General features: G+C 49.3%; 1 protein-coding gene across 1 annotated transcript in view; it reads left to right on the forward strand.

Moving 5' to 3' along the window:
• Positions 1–15,097: 15,097 nt before the first annotated feature.
• The window catches only part of LOC147990376 (uncharacterized), a 34,869-nt gene continuing 31,982 nt past the window's right edge, over positions 15,098–17,984 (forward strand). Inside the window, exon 1 of the mRNA XM_087538189.1 lies at positions 15,098–15,182. Within this exon, the coding sequence (XP_087394315.1) occupies positions 15,098–15,182 (85 nt within the window). The remainder of the gene's footprint in view (positions 15,183–17,984) is intronic.

A 17,984-nucleotide genomic window follows, 5' to 3' on the forward strand; every position in this document is an offset into this window, starting at 1 on the left:
TTGGGATGGTGATGGGGTTACCATTCTCAATTTTGTCAACAAATTTTGTAGTTAAATAAAATATATTCCTTTGTTGTATGGAAAAACTAGCTTTATGCAAAAGATAACCATAGAGCCTCCACCAGCCATATATGCATGTAGTTATAGTTGTTATTTGTTCATTGCTCTATAGTGTTATCTTGCCAGCATATTCCACGTGCTAACCTACACATGCTGCAACGTATTATGTTGTAGAATTCTCAGACGAAGAGTAAGGTGCGCTAGGTCATTGTCATGCACTCGGTTTTGCCGTGGAGTTGGATGGACTCTACTACCTTCGAAGCTTCCGCTGTTATCGTAGTTAGATGGCCTTCAGCCATATTATTGTAATAAGTTCTCTTTTGAGACATTCGATGTAATAGGTGTGTGATTGAACTCTGTTATAAATCCTCGAGTATTGTGTGTGTCAGCAATACCGATCCAGGGATGACACTTAAGCACATAGACTTGACCCTTTGAGGCCGATTCGCTACAAGATGGTATCAGAGCACACGCTGACTGTAGGACGCTACCACTAGGACAAAGCCCTAGGACACTCTTCTCTACTCATTGCAGTCACTTCTCCATTTTCTACTCAATAGATGGTGGATCCAAGGAACAAGTTTGCTCAACCGGATGACGACACCCTTGTCGGACGACACCTGAAGGAAGCCACTAGGTACCTGAGCATCGGAATACCAAGCTTCATCGAGACCTACACCGCCAATCTACCTGAAGAAGAGCACTTGACAATTCGAGTACATGTTCCAGGGCAGACATTCACACCAGTAACTGAGCCCATAGAGTTTTCCTTTGATGCACTAACCTGGAGTCTAGGAAAGAGCATGGTCGCCCACATCACCATGGGACGCATCAGCGAGGTATACCACAAGGATCTTAAGGGCACCATCTACCAGATATGTGGACGCCGAGATGAGCAATGGGAGATGATTTCCACCAGGAGGGATCAATCCAATGCAGCTTACATCCAGGAGTTAAACCAGCACATTCGTCATCAGGAGAACCAGATGTGTGCCAGCATGTTAGACATGAAGAAAGCGATGACCCGGAACATGGACCTAGAAGAGGAACACAAGTCTACACATGATGGATATGAAGAAGAAATTGCAGTGCTACAGGAGAAGAATGAAGACCTGAAGAAGAAGCTAGGAGTATTCATGGGAGATCCCGAACCTGAAGAGGACAACCACCCTAAAGACTACATCATAATCGACGACACCGACACCGACCCCGACAGCGATGATGATTATGAAGACGAAGCTGGAGCAGATATCATGGAGTCTTCCACCGATCAAAATTTCTAGACGACTACTATATTACTAGTAGTATCTCCCCGTGTATATAGTCACAGTCTGAGTATTTTTGTAATGGTAGTTTAGATCGATTGTATGATCTTGTTTGAATTGAGTGGTGTGAAATGAATGTGTTTGTCTCATGGGCATATGGGTAGTGATTTCTCTCTAGACCTCACTCTATTCTATTCTCACCCCTCTAAACCTATCAGATGCCTCCGAGACGTGACCCCGGATTTGTCTTCCCACCGGAGCTCACTCAGTTGATCCAACAGCAGAATGCCTTGATGCCGTTGCTAGTCCAGAACCAAGGCAACAACAACAACAACAACCCACCGCCACCACCTCCATTTGACAACTTAGCCCGTTTTCTGAGGTTGAACCCGCGGTGTTCTCTAGTAGCACCAAGCCGATTGTTGCTGGTGACTGGATCCGCGGGATTGGAAGGGACTTGACCACCGCAGGTTGCACAGATGCTGAGAAGGTGCACTTTGCCGCACATCAACTGGATGGACCGCAACCTCATGGTGGGAGAACTACACAACCACTTTCCCCATAGCCAACGTCACTTGGGATCAGTTCCAGCAGGCATTCCGCACTGCACATGTCTTAGCTGGAGCTATGAGTATGAAGAAGTGTGAGTTTCGCAACTGCCGAGGAAATCGTACTGTGGGCCAGTACGTGGATGAGTTCAGCAAGTTAGCCCGCTATGCCCCAGATGATGTGGCCATAGATGCCGCGAAGCAGGAGAAGTTTATGGAAGGGCTGAATGACGAGCTGAGTATGCAGTTGATGGTGGCAACATTCGCCAATTACCAGGAGTTGGTAGACAAGGCTCTTATGATTGAAGGCAAGCAGCAGCAGATAGAGAGCCGCAAAAGGAAGTATGGACAGTGGAAGTACAATTCTGGAGCTCAGTAGAAGCCTTGTTTTACCCCAAACTCAGGAGGGCATACCCATCATAACCATGGAGGCCATACTCACAATGGAGGAAGTTCGCATAACCACTCTGGCCCTAAGAATGGAAATGGGAATGGAGGAAGCAGTAGCCAGAACCGTTCCAACCCAGCAACACCCGCTAAGAAGGACTTGAGCCATGTCACCTGTTACAAGTGCGGGAAGACTGGACACTATGCCAATGATTGTTCTTAGTTGAAAATGGCTATGGAAATGGAAACTCTGGAAGAAGCCCAACCCCTTCATCAGAGGTCAGGTGAACCACATCAACGTGGAGGAAGTTGAAGAGCAACTTGACGCAGTGATTGCTATGTTTTTTATTAAGTCATTTACCACTCTCGTTCTTTTTAACGCCGGTGCATCGCATTCATACATATCAGGGGGATTTGTGGACAAGTTTAATTTTCCAACCTTAGCCCTTAGGTCACACATGTTAGTAAACTCACTAGGAGCGGAGTATATGGCCAGCCGATGGTGTGATCGGTTACCATTAACCATTGGTAGCCATGTTTTCCCCTCATACCAAATAATTTTGGAGTCACAAGGATTGGATATAATACTAGGCATGAATTGGCTATCAAAGTATGGAGGAAACATCGACTGTGCTAGTAAGTTAATTTTACTCACCACCCCTGAGGGAAAAGGATCAAGTATGTATCTAGGCATGCGCCACGGAGGACCCAAGTGCATTCCCTCTCGGGAGTTGTTCAGGAAGAAGTGCCTGTTGTGAAGTATTACTCGGACGTATTCCCAGAGGAATTACCAGGCATGCCACCCAATTGATACATAAAATTTTTGATAGAGCTGTTACCAGGCACTGGACCTATATCAAAGAGACCGTATCGGATGCCTGCAAATGATCTGGAGGAAATTAAGAAGCAAATTAGATAGATATTGGAGAAAGGTTATATTTGACCAAGTTCATCACCGTGGGGAACCCCAATGCTCTTGGTTGAGAAGAAGGATGGATCTTTGAGAATGGTTGTTGATTATCGTGCATTGAATGAAGTAACGATCAAGAACAAGTACCCACTACCGATGATCAATGATTTGTTTGACCAGCTACAGGGAGCTAAAGTATTCTCCAAGATCAATCTATGATCAGGATACCACCAGCTGAAGATCCGCGAACAGGATATTCCTAAGACAACTTTTACCACAAGATATGGGCTATCTGAGTACACAGTCATGTCTTTTGGATTAACCAACACACCTACCTATTTTATGAGTAGGATGAATAAGGTGTTCATGGAGTTCTTGGATAAGTTTGTTATGGTGTTCATTGATGATATATTGGTGTACTCGAAGAATGAAGAGGAACACAAGGAACATTTGCGCTTAGTTCTCGAGAAGCTTAGGGAACATCAACTATATGCCAAGTTCAGCAAGTGTGAATTTTGGTTGAAAGAAGTTGGATTTCTTGGACATGTTATATTAGGAGAAGGTATAGTAGTAGACCCTACCAAGGTTCAGTCTATCACTGAGTGGTTGGCACCCACCTCAGTTGGAGAAATCTGCAGTTTTCTGGGACTCGTGGGATACTGTAGGAGGTTCATTGAGAATTTTTCCAAGATTGCGAAACCCATGAAAGAGTTGTTGAAGAAGCACACCAAGTTCAAATGGACAGAGGAATGTTAGGCCAGTTTTCACGAGTTGAAGAAAGTTTGGTTACAGCCCCAATGCTGATTCTTCCGGATATACGCAAGGATTTCCAAGTTTATTGCAACGCTTCTCGCTTGGGACTTGGAGGTGTACCTATGTAAGACGGAAGCGTTGTTTCATATTCCTTTCGACAGCTTCGACCACATGAATTGAATTATGCCACACATGATTTGGAGTTAGCAGACGTAGTGCATGCGCTCAAGACCTGGAGGCATTTTCTTATTGGAAACCATTGTGATGTATACACGGACCATAAGAGTTTGAAGTATATTTTCACACAGAAGGAGTTGAATCTCAGGCAGAGGAGATTGTTGGAGCTAATAAAGGATTATGATATGAAGCTACATTATCATCCAGGAAAGGCCAATGTCGTAGCCGACACTTTGAGCCGCAAGAGTTATGTAAATACCCTCGTAAGCGAAGGATTACCGCAGGAGTTAGTCGGCGATCTCAAGGAACTTCATTTGGAGATAGTTCCAAGAGGATTTGTTGCAGCAATGGAGGTTCGGTCTATGTTATTGGGAAGGATTCGAGAAGCTCAGAAGGATGATAAGGAAATTGCTGAGATAAAGGAGAAGATGAGCAAAGGAAAGGCCAAAGGTTTTCGTGAGGATGGTTTGAGGATCGTATTTATGTGCCCATTGATGCGGAGATCAGGAAGTTAATACTTTAGGAGGCTCATGACTCGCCATACTCGATTCACGCCGGAAACACTAAGTTGTATTTGGATTCAAAGGAACATTTTTGGTGGACAGGTATGAAGAAGGATATTGCCGAGTATGTAGCCGTATGTGATGTATGTCAGAGAGTTAAGGCGGAACATCAGAAGCTCGTCGGATTATTACAACCTATGCTGATACCTGAATGGAAGTGGGATAAACTTGGCATGGATTTTATCACTAGATTACCCAGGACAAGATCAGGTTATGACTCCATCTGGGTAGTAGTTGATCGCTTGACCAAAGTGGCTACTTTATCCCTGTGAAAACCACTTATACAAGCGCGAAGTTGGCCAAGATACATATGACCAGGATCGTATGTTTGCATGGAGTTCCGAGGACCATCGTATCAGATAGAGGAACATAGTTTACTTCAAAGTTTTGGTATCAGCTGCACCAGACTTTGGGTACCAGGTTAGAATTTAGTACAACCTTTCATCCGCAGACAGATGGACAGACCGAGAGAGTCAATCAGATTCTAGAGGACATGTTGAGAGCTTGTGCGCTAGATTACGGATCTAGCTGGGATGATAATTTACCTTACACAGAGTTCTCATACAACAACAGCTACCAGGCTACCTTAAAGATGGCCCCTTTCGAAGCTTTGTATGGAAGGAGGTGCAGGACACCATTGATGTGGGATGAAGTCGGAGACCGTCAGTTGTTTGGACCAGATTTAATCAAGGAGTCTGAAGAGAAGGTTAAGTTAATCCGTGATAGACTGAAGGTAGCCTAGTCCAGGCAAAAGAGTTATGCAGATACGAAACGCAAGGAGGTAGTCTATGATATCAGAGACATGGGATATCTTCGTGTGTCACCTCTTCGAGGAGTTAAATTATTTGGTCTTAAAGGAAAGTTAGCCCCAAGATTTGTAGGACCATATCGAGTTTTAGAACGTATGGGAGAAGTGGCCTACAAGCTGGAGTTGCCAGAAGGATTGTCAGGAGTTCATGATGTGTTTCACGTTTCCCAGTTGAAGAAGTAACATGCAGAGATGGCCGATATACCTCTGAGAGATACAGTGCCCCTAGAAGCAATTCAGTTGGATAGTGACCTAACCTACGAGGAGAAACCCGTTAAGATTCTTGAGTTTGCCAACCGAGTTACACGCAGCAAGGTTATCAAGTTTTGCAAAGTTATGTGGAGCCACCATACCGAGGAGGAAGCCACCTGGGAACGAGAGGAAGACCTACGTAAATACCACCCACACCTATTTTCTAGCCAGCCTGAATCTCGAGGGCGAGATTCATCTTAAGGGGGTAGGTTTGTAACATCCCAATTTTCAATTTGGATGTTATACATAGGTCATCATATGCATATCATATTTTTATTTGCATTTGGTTGTGATCCTAGAAATCTTAAGCAACTCAAGGACCCAGGGAGAGAGTTGGAGGTTTCACTAAAATTTCATATTTGAATGTATTTCAAATTTGAATAAAGGATGAATTTGATCTTAATATTTTCCCTCCAATTATTTTCAATAACAAAAATAAATGAGAGAAGATAATATGACTTCTTCAACAAAAAATAAATATTGGAGGATAAATTTTAAAATCAATTTCTTTTATTTGTATTTTATTTGAATTAGAGAAAAACTTGCATTTTTGAAAATTAGCATTTAGTCCAGAAAAATGTTCATCTTGTCCTAAGTACTAGGTTTGGACGGTGAAAATTTTTTCTGGTATTTTTAGAATTTTCTTATATTTTATTAGGATTTTTATTTGCAGCGGAATTTATTTTAAAAAAGACTCTGTCGGACCGAACTGGGCCAGAGGCCCAACCGGCCCAGCCGTGCGCCGTCGCCTCCCGCTCGGAGTCCCGGTCGCAGCCACCGTGGAGTCCGAGCCGGACTCCACCTCACCGCCGCCCCCTCCCGCAAGAAGGCCCCCGACCCCTTTATAAGACGGAGCACCCCCGCGGCCTCCTCCACACCGCCCGACACCGCCAGCCCCACCGTCGCCGCTAGCCGTCACCGCGCACTGCAATTTGATTGATTCTTTTTGCAAATCGAAGCTCTTCACTTGAACATTTAGTTTGGATCATTTTATTTGTGTTTTATCTTTGCATATTATGCATGAGTGCTTATGTATGCTATTGTTTGTTCACGATAGACTTTCCAGAGTGTGAGGCTTGCTACTACGAGTAACTAGGGTTTTCAGATCGTCAGCAAGGCAAGTAATACTTTGATCATATCCCCTTATTACCCAGTTTTTATGCATCAGTTTCAACCCTCAAACATTGCATGAGTAGGACTTGTTTAACATGTGGGTATTGGGAAGTAGATGATGAGGTAGGAACCTATTGCCCTTTTTATTCCAACCTTGGGAGTTCTACGTTATGCTTACATTGCTATGCTATGCTCGTAGACGTGGTTTGGGTTTTGAGAGAATTCATGTAAGATGTGAGATTATTGTTAACTAAGGTTACTTGAGGTGGCTACTTTAATACACATCTGGGTGGATTGGTTTGTGGGCACCTAGGGAATCCAGTGTTGTCCAAAGGAGATCCCGGGGTATCCGTGTGATTTTCCTATGGTTTGCCACCCAGGCTCAAAGGGATCATTATGTAATTCATGCTGGAAACCTCCGTGTGCAGCCACAAGCCATTATGGGCTCTGGCATAGTTGAGTATTTTGTGTGACCTCTTTCAGTGGTAGACTAGCCGATGTAGGGGATGTAGGTGGTACAGTCTACCCGTCGTAAAGAGTGAATGCTTCTGAAAGACTGTGTCTCGGTCATCCGTTTCTCAAACATCATGTACTACGAAAAATTCAATGGAGGAGATCAAGTCTTGTGGGGAAAAGTGTACGAACATTTGTAGAGTGTACAAACTAATCATGATTAGCCGTGTCCTTGGTTATGGACATCTTGAGTATCTGGTACTTGAATTATTATGTTGATCTCAACACTCTACTTAATTAATTTTGTCGGGTTGTTAACTTTTAATTGGGATTGAGATGGCGTTACCATTCTCAATGTTTATCAACAAATTTTTTAGTTAAACAAAATATATTCCTTTGTTGTAGGAAAAAACTAGCTTTATGCAAAATATAACCATAGAGCCTCCACCAGCCATATATGCATGTAGTTATAGTTTTTATTTGTTCATTGCTCTATAGTGTTATCTTGCCAGCATATTCCATATGCTGCCCTAAACAGGCTGCAACATATTATGTTGCAGAATTCTTAGACAAAGAGTAAGGTGCGCTAGGTCGTTGTCATGCACTCAGTTTTGCCGTGGAGTTGGATGGACTCTACTACCTTCGAAGCTTCCGTTGTTATCGTATTTAGATGGCCTTCAGCCATATTATTGTAATAAGTTCTCTTTTGAGACATTTGATGTAATAAGTGTGTGATTGAACTCTGTTATAAATCCTCGAGTACTGTGTGTGTCAGTAATACCGATCTAGGGATGACACTTACGCACAAGGACTTGACCTTTTGAGGTCGGGTCGCTACACTCCGGCGGGGTGGCGGACGGAGGAGGGTGTGGGGCTTCGCGGGTCTTCGCGGCCTCAGTGTACGAATGGGTGGGCGGATGGGATGGGAGTGGGGAACCATGGCTTAGGGTCGCACTTGTCCGAATTGTGGGGTAAGTTACGAAAATACCCCCGCCGATTTGAGCTAGGCGGTTCTATCGGTTCTGGGGTATCACAAGCATTTCGTGTGTCGAGATTTCGCAGGAGGTGGGAATTTTCGCGCGCGTTGTAATTTTGGGATAGCAAGGCGCAGGTTGAGATGGAGGGAGTTTTTGGAGCACAACGAGACAAAGATATATCTTAAATATTTCGGGATAACAAGGTGCGGGCTGAAGAGGCGGGAGTTTCACAGCACGATAGACAGAGATGCTAGCTTGAAATTTCGGCATAACAAGGCGCATCATGAAATTTCGGGAGAACAAGCTTAACGTGTACCAAAAAAAAGACAATTCACACCTCATCACTAGAGAGAGCCATGTCCCGTTTTATTATATTACTAGAAATGCATTCAAATACAACAAAAAAACTAAAAAAAACCGGGACAACAAAGATAACGTGTACAATACCAAAACAATTTGCACTTCCCTCAACAATAAAAAAACAATGCGTGTTGTCTAGCATATGGAGTAAATTTGAGTACATTTTCCCCGTTTGAATGGGATTGTACTCGGGTTAGTTATACAACCATCTAAATATTATCTTCACAACACATGACATGAATATAGGAGAAGTAAATTCCTATATAAATATGAACTACATGTACATACGATCTCGAATTTAAATATGTATCCATTTTACGTTGAATTCAAATCATAGTACATGTATGCTCTAGCTTGATGTTCAGAATCTAAACCATGTATGATACTACGTACAATGTGTTTAACACGCACAAAACACACACACAAACAGCATTTAGACTAGTAAGGTACACGTGCATTGCACGCATGAGATTTGGCAACCAAATTATGAATAAATACCACATTATAGCATGTAATCTTTGAGTCATATATGCATGATGTAGATGTTCGTTTAATTCTTATAGTTCATTTCATTCAAAATCATCTAGTTTTTATAAGAAAGCTAATCTATTTTAAGATTCATGGAATTGTGCGTTGTAAAGCATAAAGTAAAAACAAATAATGGCAAATCATTGATGACCCACAGATATTGGGGATCTATCGTAGTCCTTTCGATAAGTAAGAGTGTCGATCCCAACGAGGAGCAGAAGGAAATGACAAGCAATTTTCAATAAGGTATTCTCTGCAAGCACTGAAATTATCGGTAATTGTCGGTGCACAAAAGTGGGGCCCTCTTTTGTACTCGTTTACTTGTGCATAGGCAGTTAGAGCCGTGCCTGCGGCCACACCTAGCGGGGCAGAGGAAGCAAAACCACCAGACAACCAGAACAACGCCAAGCCAGAAACACGAAGAGCAGGAGGGCGAGGTGGACTCCCTCGGCAAGGCCCTTGCCAGGGCGGCCTCCGTAGGCCCGGCAAGAGCCTTGCCGGGGCAACTTGCCCGACACCAGCAGGGCCGCCAACCTTGAGCCCAAAGGTTCCAACACCATCGACAACTTTGGAACCGAGGCTTGGGAGGCACCTCCATGGTGGCATGCAAACCTTTGTGAAGATAGAGAGCCTACAAGACTAGATGATGACCAGAAGACAAGACAATCACAAGACTCCTTGCCGAGGATGCCCACGAGGCCCCGGCAAGGCTCCCTGCCGAAGATGCTCACAAGGCCCCGACAAGACTCTTGCCGGGGGTGCTCACAAAACCCCGACAAGATCCTTTCCGTGAATATACGTGTGACCGCGGCAACACCTTGCCGCCCCATCGCCGCCCCAGCCCAGCGGCCAAACCACCAACTGAAGCAAGTACCCACGTGGCAGTACGTGGATACTAATCCAACTAGCCAAACACCAGCGTGGCGGCATGCAGAACTTCATGAAGACCCTACCACCACGCCAACTCAACAGTCTGCCAGCTTGCGTGGCGCTGCATGCCTCATTGGCCTGGACGCGTGTCGGAGTAAGACGGAGAGGCGACGGACGGGACGAGCCTTGTTACCACCCCCGATAAAGCAAGTGGACACCTAAGTAGTGCATTGAATGCACTTTGTCCTGTGATGACAGGCGATAAGCTCATACACTGTATACCTTTCCACCTCCTATGTGCCACTATGGCAGCCCCTTTTGACTATAAAAGGAGGCCCACAGTGCACTGAGAAAGGATTCAGATCTTTTGGACGACGCACGCATTGTAGCTAGTTCAAGAACTCAAGAACACTCAAATATACACCAAAGCAGGACTAGGGTATTACGCATACTTGCGGCCCGAACCTGGGTAAACGATCCTCGTGCTGCCTTCTAGATCCGCTCTTTGCACAACCCCGCGCCCGCCAACCGTAGCAAAAAGGGACCCCAGTGATCCCATAGGTGTCGTTTCCCCCGACATCTCTGGCGCGCCAGGTAGGGGGCGTAGTTGTGAAAATCTAGTCTAGTTTGCGTAGCAGCTTCATCGTGGTCGTCACTCCAAGGAAGAAGATGACCGAACAAGCGGCATCATTTGCGGGTGCAGTAAACGCTCATGCAGTGACAGAAAAGCTAAGTCATTCGAAACTTTGAGTAATTCCTTTATATACAGCGTTGTTTTCCTCGGAGATCCTGTTCTTGGTATGAGAAACCTGCGCGCGATGGGGGCCTTCCGCTATTGGCAACGCCCTTGTTCTGTTTCGAGTCCGCTCAAAAGTTCGAGCGGCCGCGTCGAGAACGGCAAGGTGGCCTTCCCACTATTGGCAACACCCTTGTTCTGTTTAGCGTCCGCTCAACAGTTCGAGCGGACGCGCTGAGAATGGCAAGGTGGTTTACTTGGCCGCAAGCACACCTGGCCGGTTGTTGAGCATCCGTCCTCGAAATGCCGCAGCCTGGGTTCGCGCCGGCAAGCCTATCCACTTGAGCGTAGGGTGTACATACAAAGAAAGATCGAACAGGAAAATAACTTGCATCATTTCAAAGTACTGCAGAGTTATATTACACCAATTGTCGCTGCGGTTCTAACTAAAGATAAAAATTGTCTTGGTCATGAACCTGCAGCGCCGATGAGAAACGGGGTACCTAGTCCCGGCGCTGGCCCTCTATCCTTCGAACTCCCTCGACGCGGCTGATGATGGGCTGGATATGCTCGTCGAGCGCCCCGAGGTCCACGTCCTTCGGCAAGCTCTCCAGCACAGCGTCGAAGTCGAGGGTGGGGTTCCAGTACACCACCTTGGTGAGGACCTTGGTCAGGGCGGCCCGGCAAATCTTCCGAGCCTCATTGGCCAGGGAGGCTGCTCTATTGGAGTGGAATTGCTCCAGGGCTCCAAGAACGCCATCGAAGAACAGGGTCAGTTTGGCGTTGGGACTCACGTTCGGCTCCAGGACGTACCTCATGTTTGGCACCCCCATGGCCACCAGCTTCGTGGTGATCCTGCTGGCGACGTCGGTGAGGCGGCTGACCCAGAGGTTTTCGCTCTTCACGTAATCCTCGTGGTTGGCGGCGTCATTCCTCCGCAGCTTCCTCTCCTCCTCGAGGTCCTTTGTCAGGGTCTCTTCCTGGGCCCTGACCTCCGAAAGCGTGCCCTCAAGACCCTCTAGCTTCAGCTTTAGGTCGTTGATGCAGTCATTGGCCTTGGAGAGCTACTCAGCTTTGCCGAGGACCGCGGCCTGTGCCTCCACCAAGGCTCCATTGAGCGTGTCTTTCTCCTTCTCCAGCTCCAGGACCTATTTCTTCAGGTCATCCTGCTCCACCTCCAGCTCCTTCACTCTGCCGGCATGGACCAGGGCTTGGGCATCGAGCGCCTTCATGTGCTTCTGCTCTAGTTCCTGGGTCCGCAGCATGACAAGCTTCTCAACCTCCTCCTCCTTGACGTGGAGCGTGGCGGTGAGTGCCTCCTCGTGAGAGGCAAGGTCCTCCTCCTAGGAGTTCAGCTCGGCCTGGTGCTGACGACGAGCGGCCTCGTCCTTGGCGGCCTGTTCCCTCGTCGCCTCTTCGGCTCTCTCAACGTTGTTCTGCTTCAGGATGAGCTCTCGTTTGCGCTCGGCCAGCAGGTCTTGAGCGACCTTTAGTTCCTCATGGGCTTGGTGGAACCAGGCCTGCACCTCGACGACGTGTTCCTCGAGATCCGCCACCATCTTGGATTTAGCCTTGTTCAGGCGGACCCGGTTAAGCGCCTGGAGCTTCTGGAAGTTGGCACTCATGGCCCGAAGCAGCTGCTCCTCTTGGGAACCGCCGCCGCCGGTGCTCAGTTCGTCAACGACCTGGAGCCCGATGGAGGTGAGCGCTTCGTCAACGAACGCCTCCCCTTCAGTTGGCGCCCTGGTGCTTGCCGTTCCTGGAAGATGGATGAACAGGTCTTCACGCACCTACAAGTACTTGCTCGAGCCGGAGGCAGCAGAGGAGGAAGGTTGGTCGTCAACCACCCCCTCCTCGGCATCGGCCTTGCCGGCCTCTACGGCAAGCCCCTTGCCGACCTCCTCGACAGCGGCCTTGCCGGCTTCCCCGGCAGGCTCCTTGGCGGCTTCTTCGGCGGCAGTCTTGGCAGCCTCCTCGGCGGTGACCTTGTTGGCCTCGGCCTCGGCGTCCCTGGCGACCTCCCCGATAACGGTGTCGATATCCTCCCGGTCCACCAAGGGAGGATCTAGATACCAAGAAGAGAGGATGAGTCAGGGCCAAGGTCAAGGTACAATAAGAAAAAGAAAGAGAAAACATGGAAAGCAAATGACTTACCTGCTCCAAGATGGGAAGAAGTAGCACCCTCCCCTCCAGCATTTGTTGCCGGGTAGAGCCCCCGGCACCCAAGTTCATCTCCTCCTCCATATGAGTGGGCTCGGTGGTGGATGCCCTCGCCGGGGACGCCCCTCGGGGCGACGTAGTCAAGGGGGGCGGCGTGTTGGGGGTGGCCCTCAGCGGCTCCTCCTGCCGCCGTTCTTCTCCTGCGAACCCGGCAAGGTCAGTATCAAAGGATTCACACCGCAATGTTCATCAGTGGAGGAGTGAGTGGTGAGCTTACGCTGGGGGCTGGAGCGGGGGCTGCGCCGGGGACTGCTGTCCGGTCTGCTCTCCACCAACAACGGCATACGCGAAGTACCCGCCGGATGCTTGTCGCTCGTTGAGGCCTTGGCCTTCTTCGCCGCCCTCTAGGCCAGCGTCTCCATATCCCTACAAGAGTAAAAACAAGTCAAGAAAACTGTCGCGGTATGAAGGGACGGGGATGGTGAAGGGCAAGATGCTTACTCATCCTCCACCTCCTCTAGCATTGCCTTCCTCTTCCTCCTTGGGCTGAGAGACCCAAGATCGAAGATGAACTCCGTGTCGACATCTACGGGGGGAGGAGAAGGGGATGGAGTCTGGTGATGCTTGGACGAAGAAGAGGCGGTCGCCTTCTTCTTCGCCACTACGGCCTTCACCACCTTCCTCGCTGTCGCGGCCCTTGTTAGGCGGACGAACTCCCCCTGGGCGTCGTGCCGCTGCTCGGTCTCGCCGGGCCGGACCGGCTCGCTAGAGCTAGCCCGCCGTTGGACACGGCTTCTCCCCATGACCGGAGGGTCGTCAGCCCCGACCCCTTCCTCGGTCGACTCCTCGTCCACATCTTTGATGAGGAGGGGCCCGGTGCTGGCACTGCTGGCCTCCACAGTAGACTCTGCCCATCCGGCAAGCTCCTCCCCCTCTGCGGCCACCTCGGCCTCGTTCTCCATGTGGCCGACGCTTCCAGCTTCCCTGGCGAGCGCCGCCTCCGCAGCCCTGGCGGCGATGTAGTCTAGCTCCTCCATGGTGGTGTCCTTGATAAGCAGTGGTTCATCGCGGACATACCTCTTCAACAGGTTGTCGAAGAATTCCTGCAGCTGCTCCACCTCCGGCTCGGCCCATTTTGGGTCAAGGCCGTGTGCGTTGAAGTCCGGCATCATGGCGATGATGTCGGTTTGGCTAGAGTTGTTGCCCAGTGGGACCACTCCCGCCGGCAACCTGAACAGAGGCCCCTTGATGGCCTTTGCGGCCTTGCCGACTCTCTCAGCGCTGCTGTCGTCACCCACATCAAGCTGGAAAAGCGTCTTACAAAAATGGGCGTGCCCCATCACCGTGAAGTTGTGCTTCAAGCCAGGGAGAAGCCTCATGATATCGGCCGCGTTCCTGAAGAGCCAGGCCGACCTCCCCTTGTTATGCAGTGGGGCGGTTCGGCGGCGGATGAAATCGGCCTCAATCATCTCAAGGGTGAGCCCGACCATGGTGAGGCGATGGATTCTGGTAGTAGCGATCGCGAGATTCTTGTCGTCGGCGTCGAGGTTGCTCTAGTCCTTGAGACGGACTAGCGGGCTCTGACGAACTTGGTAGAACTCCCGCGGATCCTCTTCCTTGATCCATACCCACCGGCCCCGCCACTCCTCCCACCTCTCCTTCTGGGCGCCCTTCGGATACGTGCCTTTCTCCTAGGGCTGTGGGATCCAGGTGACGCAGCCGGAGATGGCACCCCCCGTTTGGATACGGGGAAATAAGTAGTGGCAGAAGAGCGTTGTGCTAGGAAGCATTCCGGCGAAGCGCTCGCAGAGGTGGGCAAAGAGGGCCATGCACGCCACGACATTTGGTGTAAAATCAAGAAGATGGAAGCCGAAGGTGTGCATGCCATTGTTTAAAAAGTCGGAGAAAGGGGGGCAGAGCCTGCAGGAGAAGTAGTCAACGAAGAAAGGATACCGATTCGGGCCGGCCTTGCCAAAATCGGCGGAGATGATGTGCGTGGACGGATGCCCCGTCGTCTTCGCCCCCACAGAGGCCTGAAGTAGTCCCTGAGGTGGACCGCATCGACAGTCGAGGGGAAGAAGGCAAGCTGCGTCTGAAGCGCCGCTGACTTGCTCTCTGGCATCTCCTTCTCCTTGGTGTCCTTGGCCACTCCCTTGCCCTTACTGATTTTGGGTACCATGACGGCCGGGAAAGAGGTGAAGAATCTGGAGCAGTGGGAGATTCAGGGCAATAGGGGCGCGGCGGCGGTAGATGGAGGCGGGAGTTCCAGCTTTTTCACTTGAGGAAGAAGGGGGGGCGGTGGTTCTGAGATTGGAGAGACACGGAGGGTAAATGAGCAGCACGCCCGCGGTTTCCCCTTTTCTTATGGGGAAGGTGCGGGCCGCCTCTTTACAATTCACTGTGATGTGACGCGTGAGGGCAACAACCGCCCCACGCATGACCCCGACGCCACGCCCGACCCCCGTGTCGTGCATTCAACGTGGGTCGTGAGGAAGTGCAACGGGCGAGGGAGTTACAGAAGTAAAACTCGGCCCCGCATGCCCGCGCACCGTTTTGGGCCTAGCCCAACAACACGTCGCGCTTATGTATGGCCCAGGCCCGGGGGCTCCTATCGGTGCACAAAATTGGGGGCCCTCTTTTGTACCCCTTTACATGTGCACGGGCAGTTGGAGCCACGCCTGCGGCCACATCTAATGGGGCAGAGGAAGCAAAACCACCAGAACAACGCAAAGCCAGAAACACGAAGAGCAAGAGGGCCATGTGGACTCCCTCGGCAAGGCCCTTGCCGGGGCGGCCTCCGCAGCCCCCACAAGAGCCTTGCCGTGGCAACTTGCCCGACACCAGCAGAGCCGCCACCCTTGAGCCTAAGGTTCCAACACCATCGACCACTTTGGAACCAAAGCTCGGGAGGCACCTCCATGGTGGCATGCAATCCTTTGTGAAGATAGAGAGCCTACAAGACTAGATGATGACCAGAAGACAAGACAATCACAAGACTCCTTGTTGAGGATGCCCACGAGGCCCCGGCAAGGCTCCTTGCCGAAGACGCTCGCAAGGCCCCAGCAAGACTCTTGCCGGGGGCACTGACAAAACCCCGGCAAGACCCTTGCCGGGAATATACGCGGGACCGCGGCCTTGCCGCCCTATCGCCGCCCTAGCCCAGCTGCCAACACACCAACTGAAGCAAGTCCCCACGTGGCAGTACGTGGATACTAATCCAACTAGCCAAACACCAGCGTGGCGGCATGCAGATCTTGAGGAAGACCCTACCACCATGCCAACTCAGCAGTCTGCCAGCTTGCATGGCGTTGCATGCCTCGTTGGCCTGGACGCATGTCGGAGTAAGGCGGAGCGGCGGCGGACGGGACGGGCCTCGTTACTGCCCCCGATAAAGCAAGTGGACACCTAAGTAGTGCATTGAATGCACTTTGTCCTGTGATGATAGGCGATAAGCTCATACACTGTATACCTTTCCACCTCCTGTGTGCCACTATGGCAGCACCTTTTAACTATAAAAGGAGGCCTGCGGCGCACTGAGAAAGGATTCAGATCTTTTGGACGATGCACGCATCGTAGCTAGTTCAAGAACTCAAGAACACTCAAATATACACCAAAGCAGGACTAGGGTATTACGCATCCTTGCGGCCTGAACCTGGGTAAACGATCCTCGTGCTGCCTTCTAGACCCACTCTTTGCACAACCCGCGCTCGCCAACTGTAGCAAAAAGGGACCCCAGTGATCCCATAGGTGTCGTTTCCCCCGACAGTAACAGATCGTTTTGTGATAAGGTAATTCGTAACGGGTAACAAGTAACAAAAATAAACAAGGTGCAGCAAGGTGGCCCAATCCTTTTTGTAGCAAAGGACAAGCCCGGACAAACTCTTATATAAAGAAAAGCGCTCCTGAGGATACATGGGAATTATCGTCAAGCTAGTTTTCATCATGCTCATATGATTCGCGTTCGTTACTTTGATAATTTGATATGTGGGTGGACCGGTGCTTGGGTACTACCCTTCCTTGGACAAGCATCCCACTTATGATTAACCCCCCTCGCAAGCATCCGCAACTAGGAAAGAAGAATTAATGTAATCCTAAGCATAGCATGAAACATATGGATCCAAATCAGCCCCTTACGAAGCAACGCATAAACTAGGGTTTAAGCTTCTGTCACTCTAGCAACCCATCATCTACTTATTACTTCCCAATGCCTTCCTCTAGGCCCAAACAATGGTGCAGTGTCATGTAGTCGACGTTCACATAACACCACTAGAGGAAAGACAACATACATCTCATCAAAATATCAAACGAATACGAAATTCACATGACTACTTATAACAAGACTTCTCCCATGTCCTCAGGAACAAACGTAACTACTCACACATCATATTCATGTTCAAAATCAGAGGGGTATTAATGTGCATAAAGGATCTAAACATATAATCTTCCACCGAATAAACCAACTAGCATCAACTAGAAGGAGTAATCAACACTACTAGCAACCCACAGGCACCAATCTGAGGTTTTGAGACAAAGATCGGATACAAGATATGGACTAGAGTTTGAGAGGAGATGGTGCTGGTGAAGATGTTGATGGAGATTGACACCCTCCCGATGAGAGGATCGATGGTGATGACGATGGTGACGATTTCCACCTCCCGGAGGGATGTTTCCCCGTCAGAACAGCTCCATCGGAGCCCTAGATTGGTTTTGCCTCGAGACGGCAGTGCTTCGTCCTGAAAGCTTCCTTCTGATTCTTTCCAAGGCAAAAGACACCTTATACCAGACGACGGGCATCGGGGGGCTTCCAGGTGGCCCACGAGGCAGGGGCGCGCCCTCAACCCTCATGGACAGTGGGTGGACCCCCTCTGGTACTTTCTTTGCCCAATATTTTTAATATATTCCAAAACTGACTTTTGTGGAGTTTCAGGACTTCTGGAGTTGTGCAGAATAGGTCTGCAATATTTGCTCCTTTTCCAGCCCAGAATTCCAGCTGCCGGCATTCTCCCACTTCATGTAAACCTTGTAAAATAAGAGAGAAAAGGCATAAGTATTATGACATAATGT

This window comes from Triticum urartu, chromosome 1A (genome assembly GCF_056163025.1).
Source record: "Triticum urartu cultivar PI428250 chromosome 1A, HENAU_Tu73, whole genome shotgun sequence".
In the NCBI taxonomy this organism is placed as follows: Eukaryota; Viridiplantae; Streptophyta; class Magnoliopsida; order Poales; family Poaceae; genus Triticum; species Triticum urartu.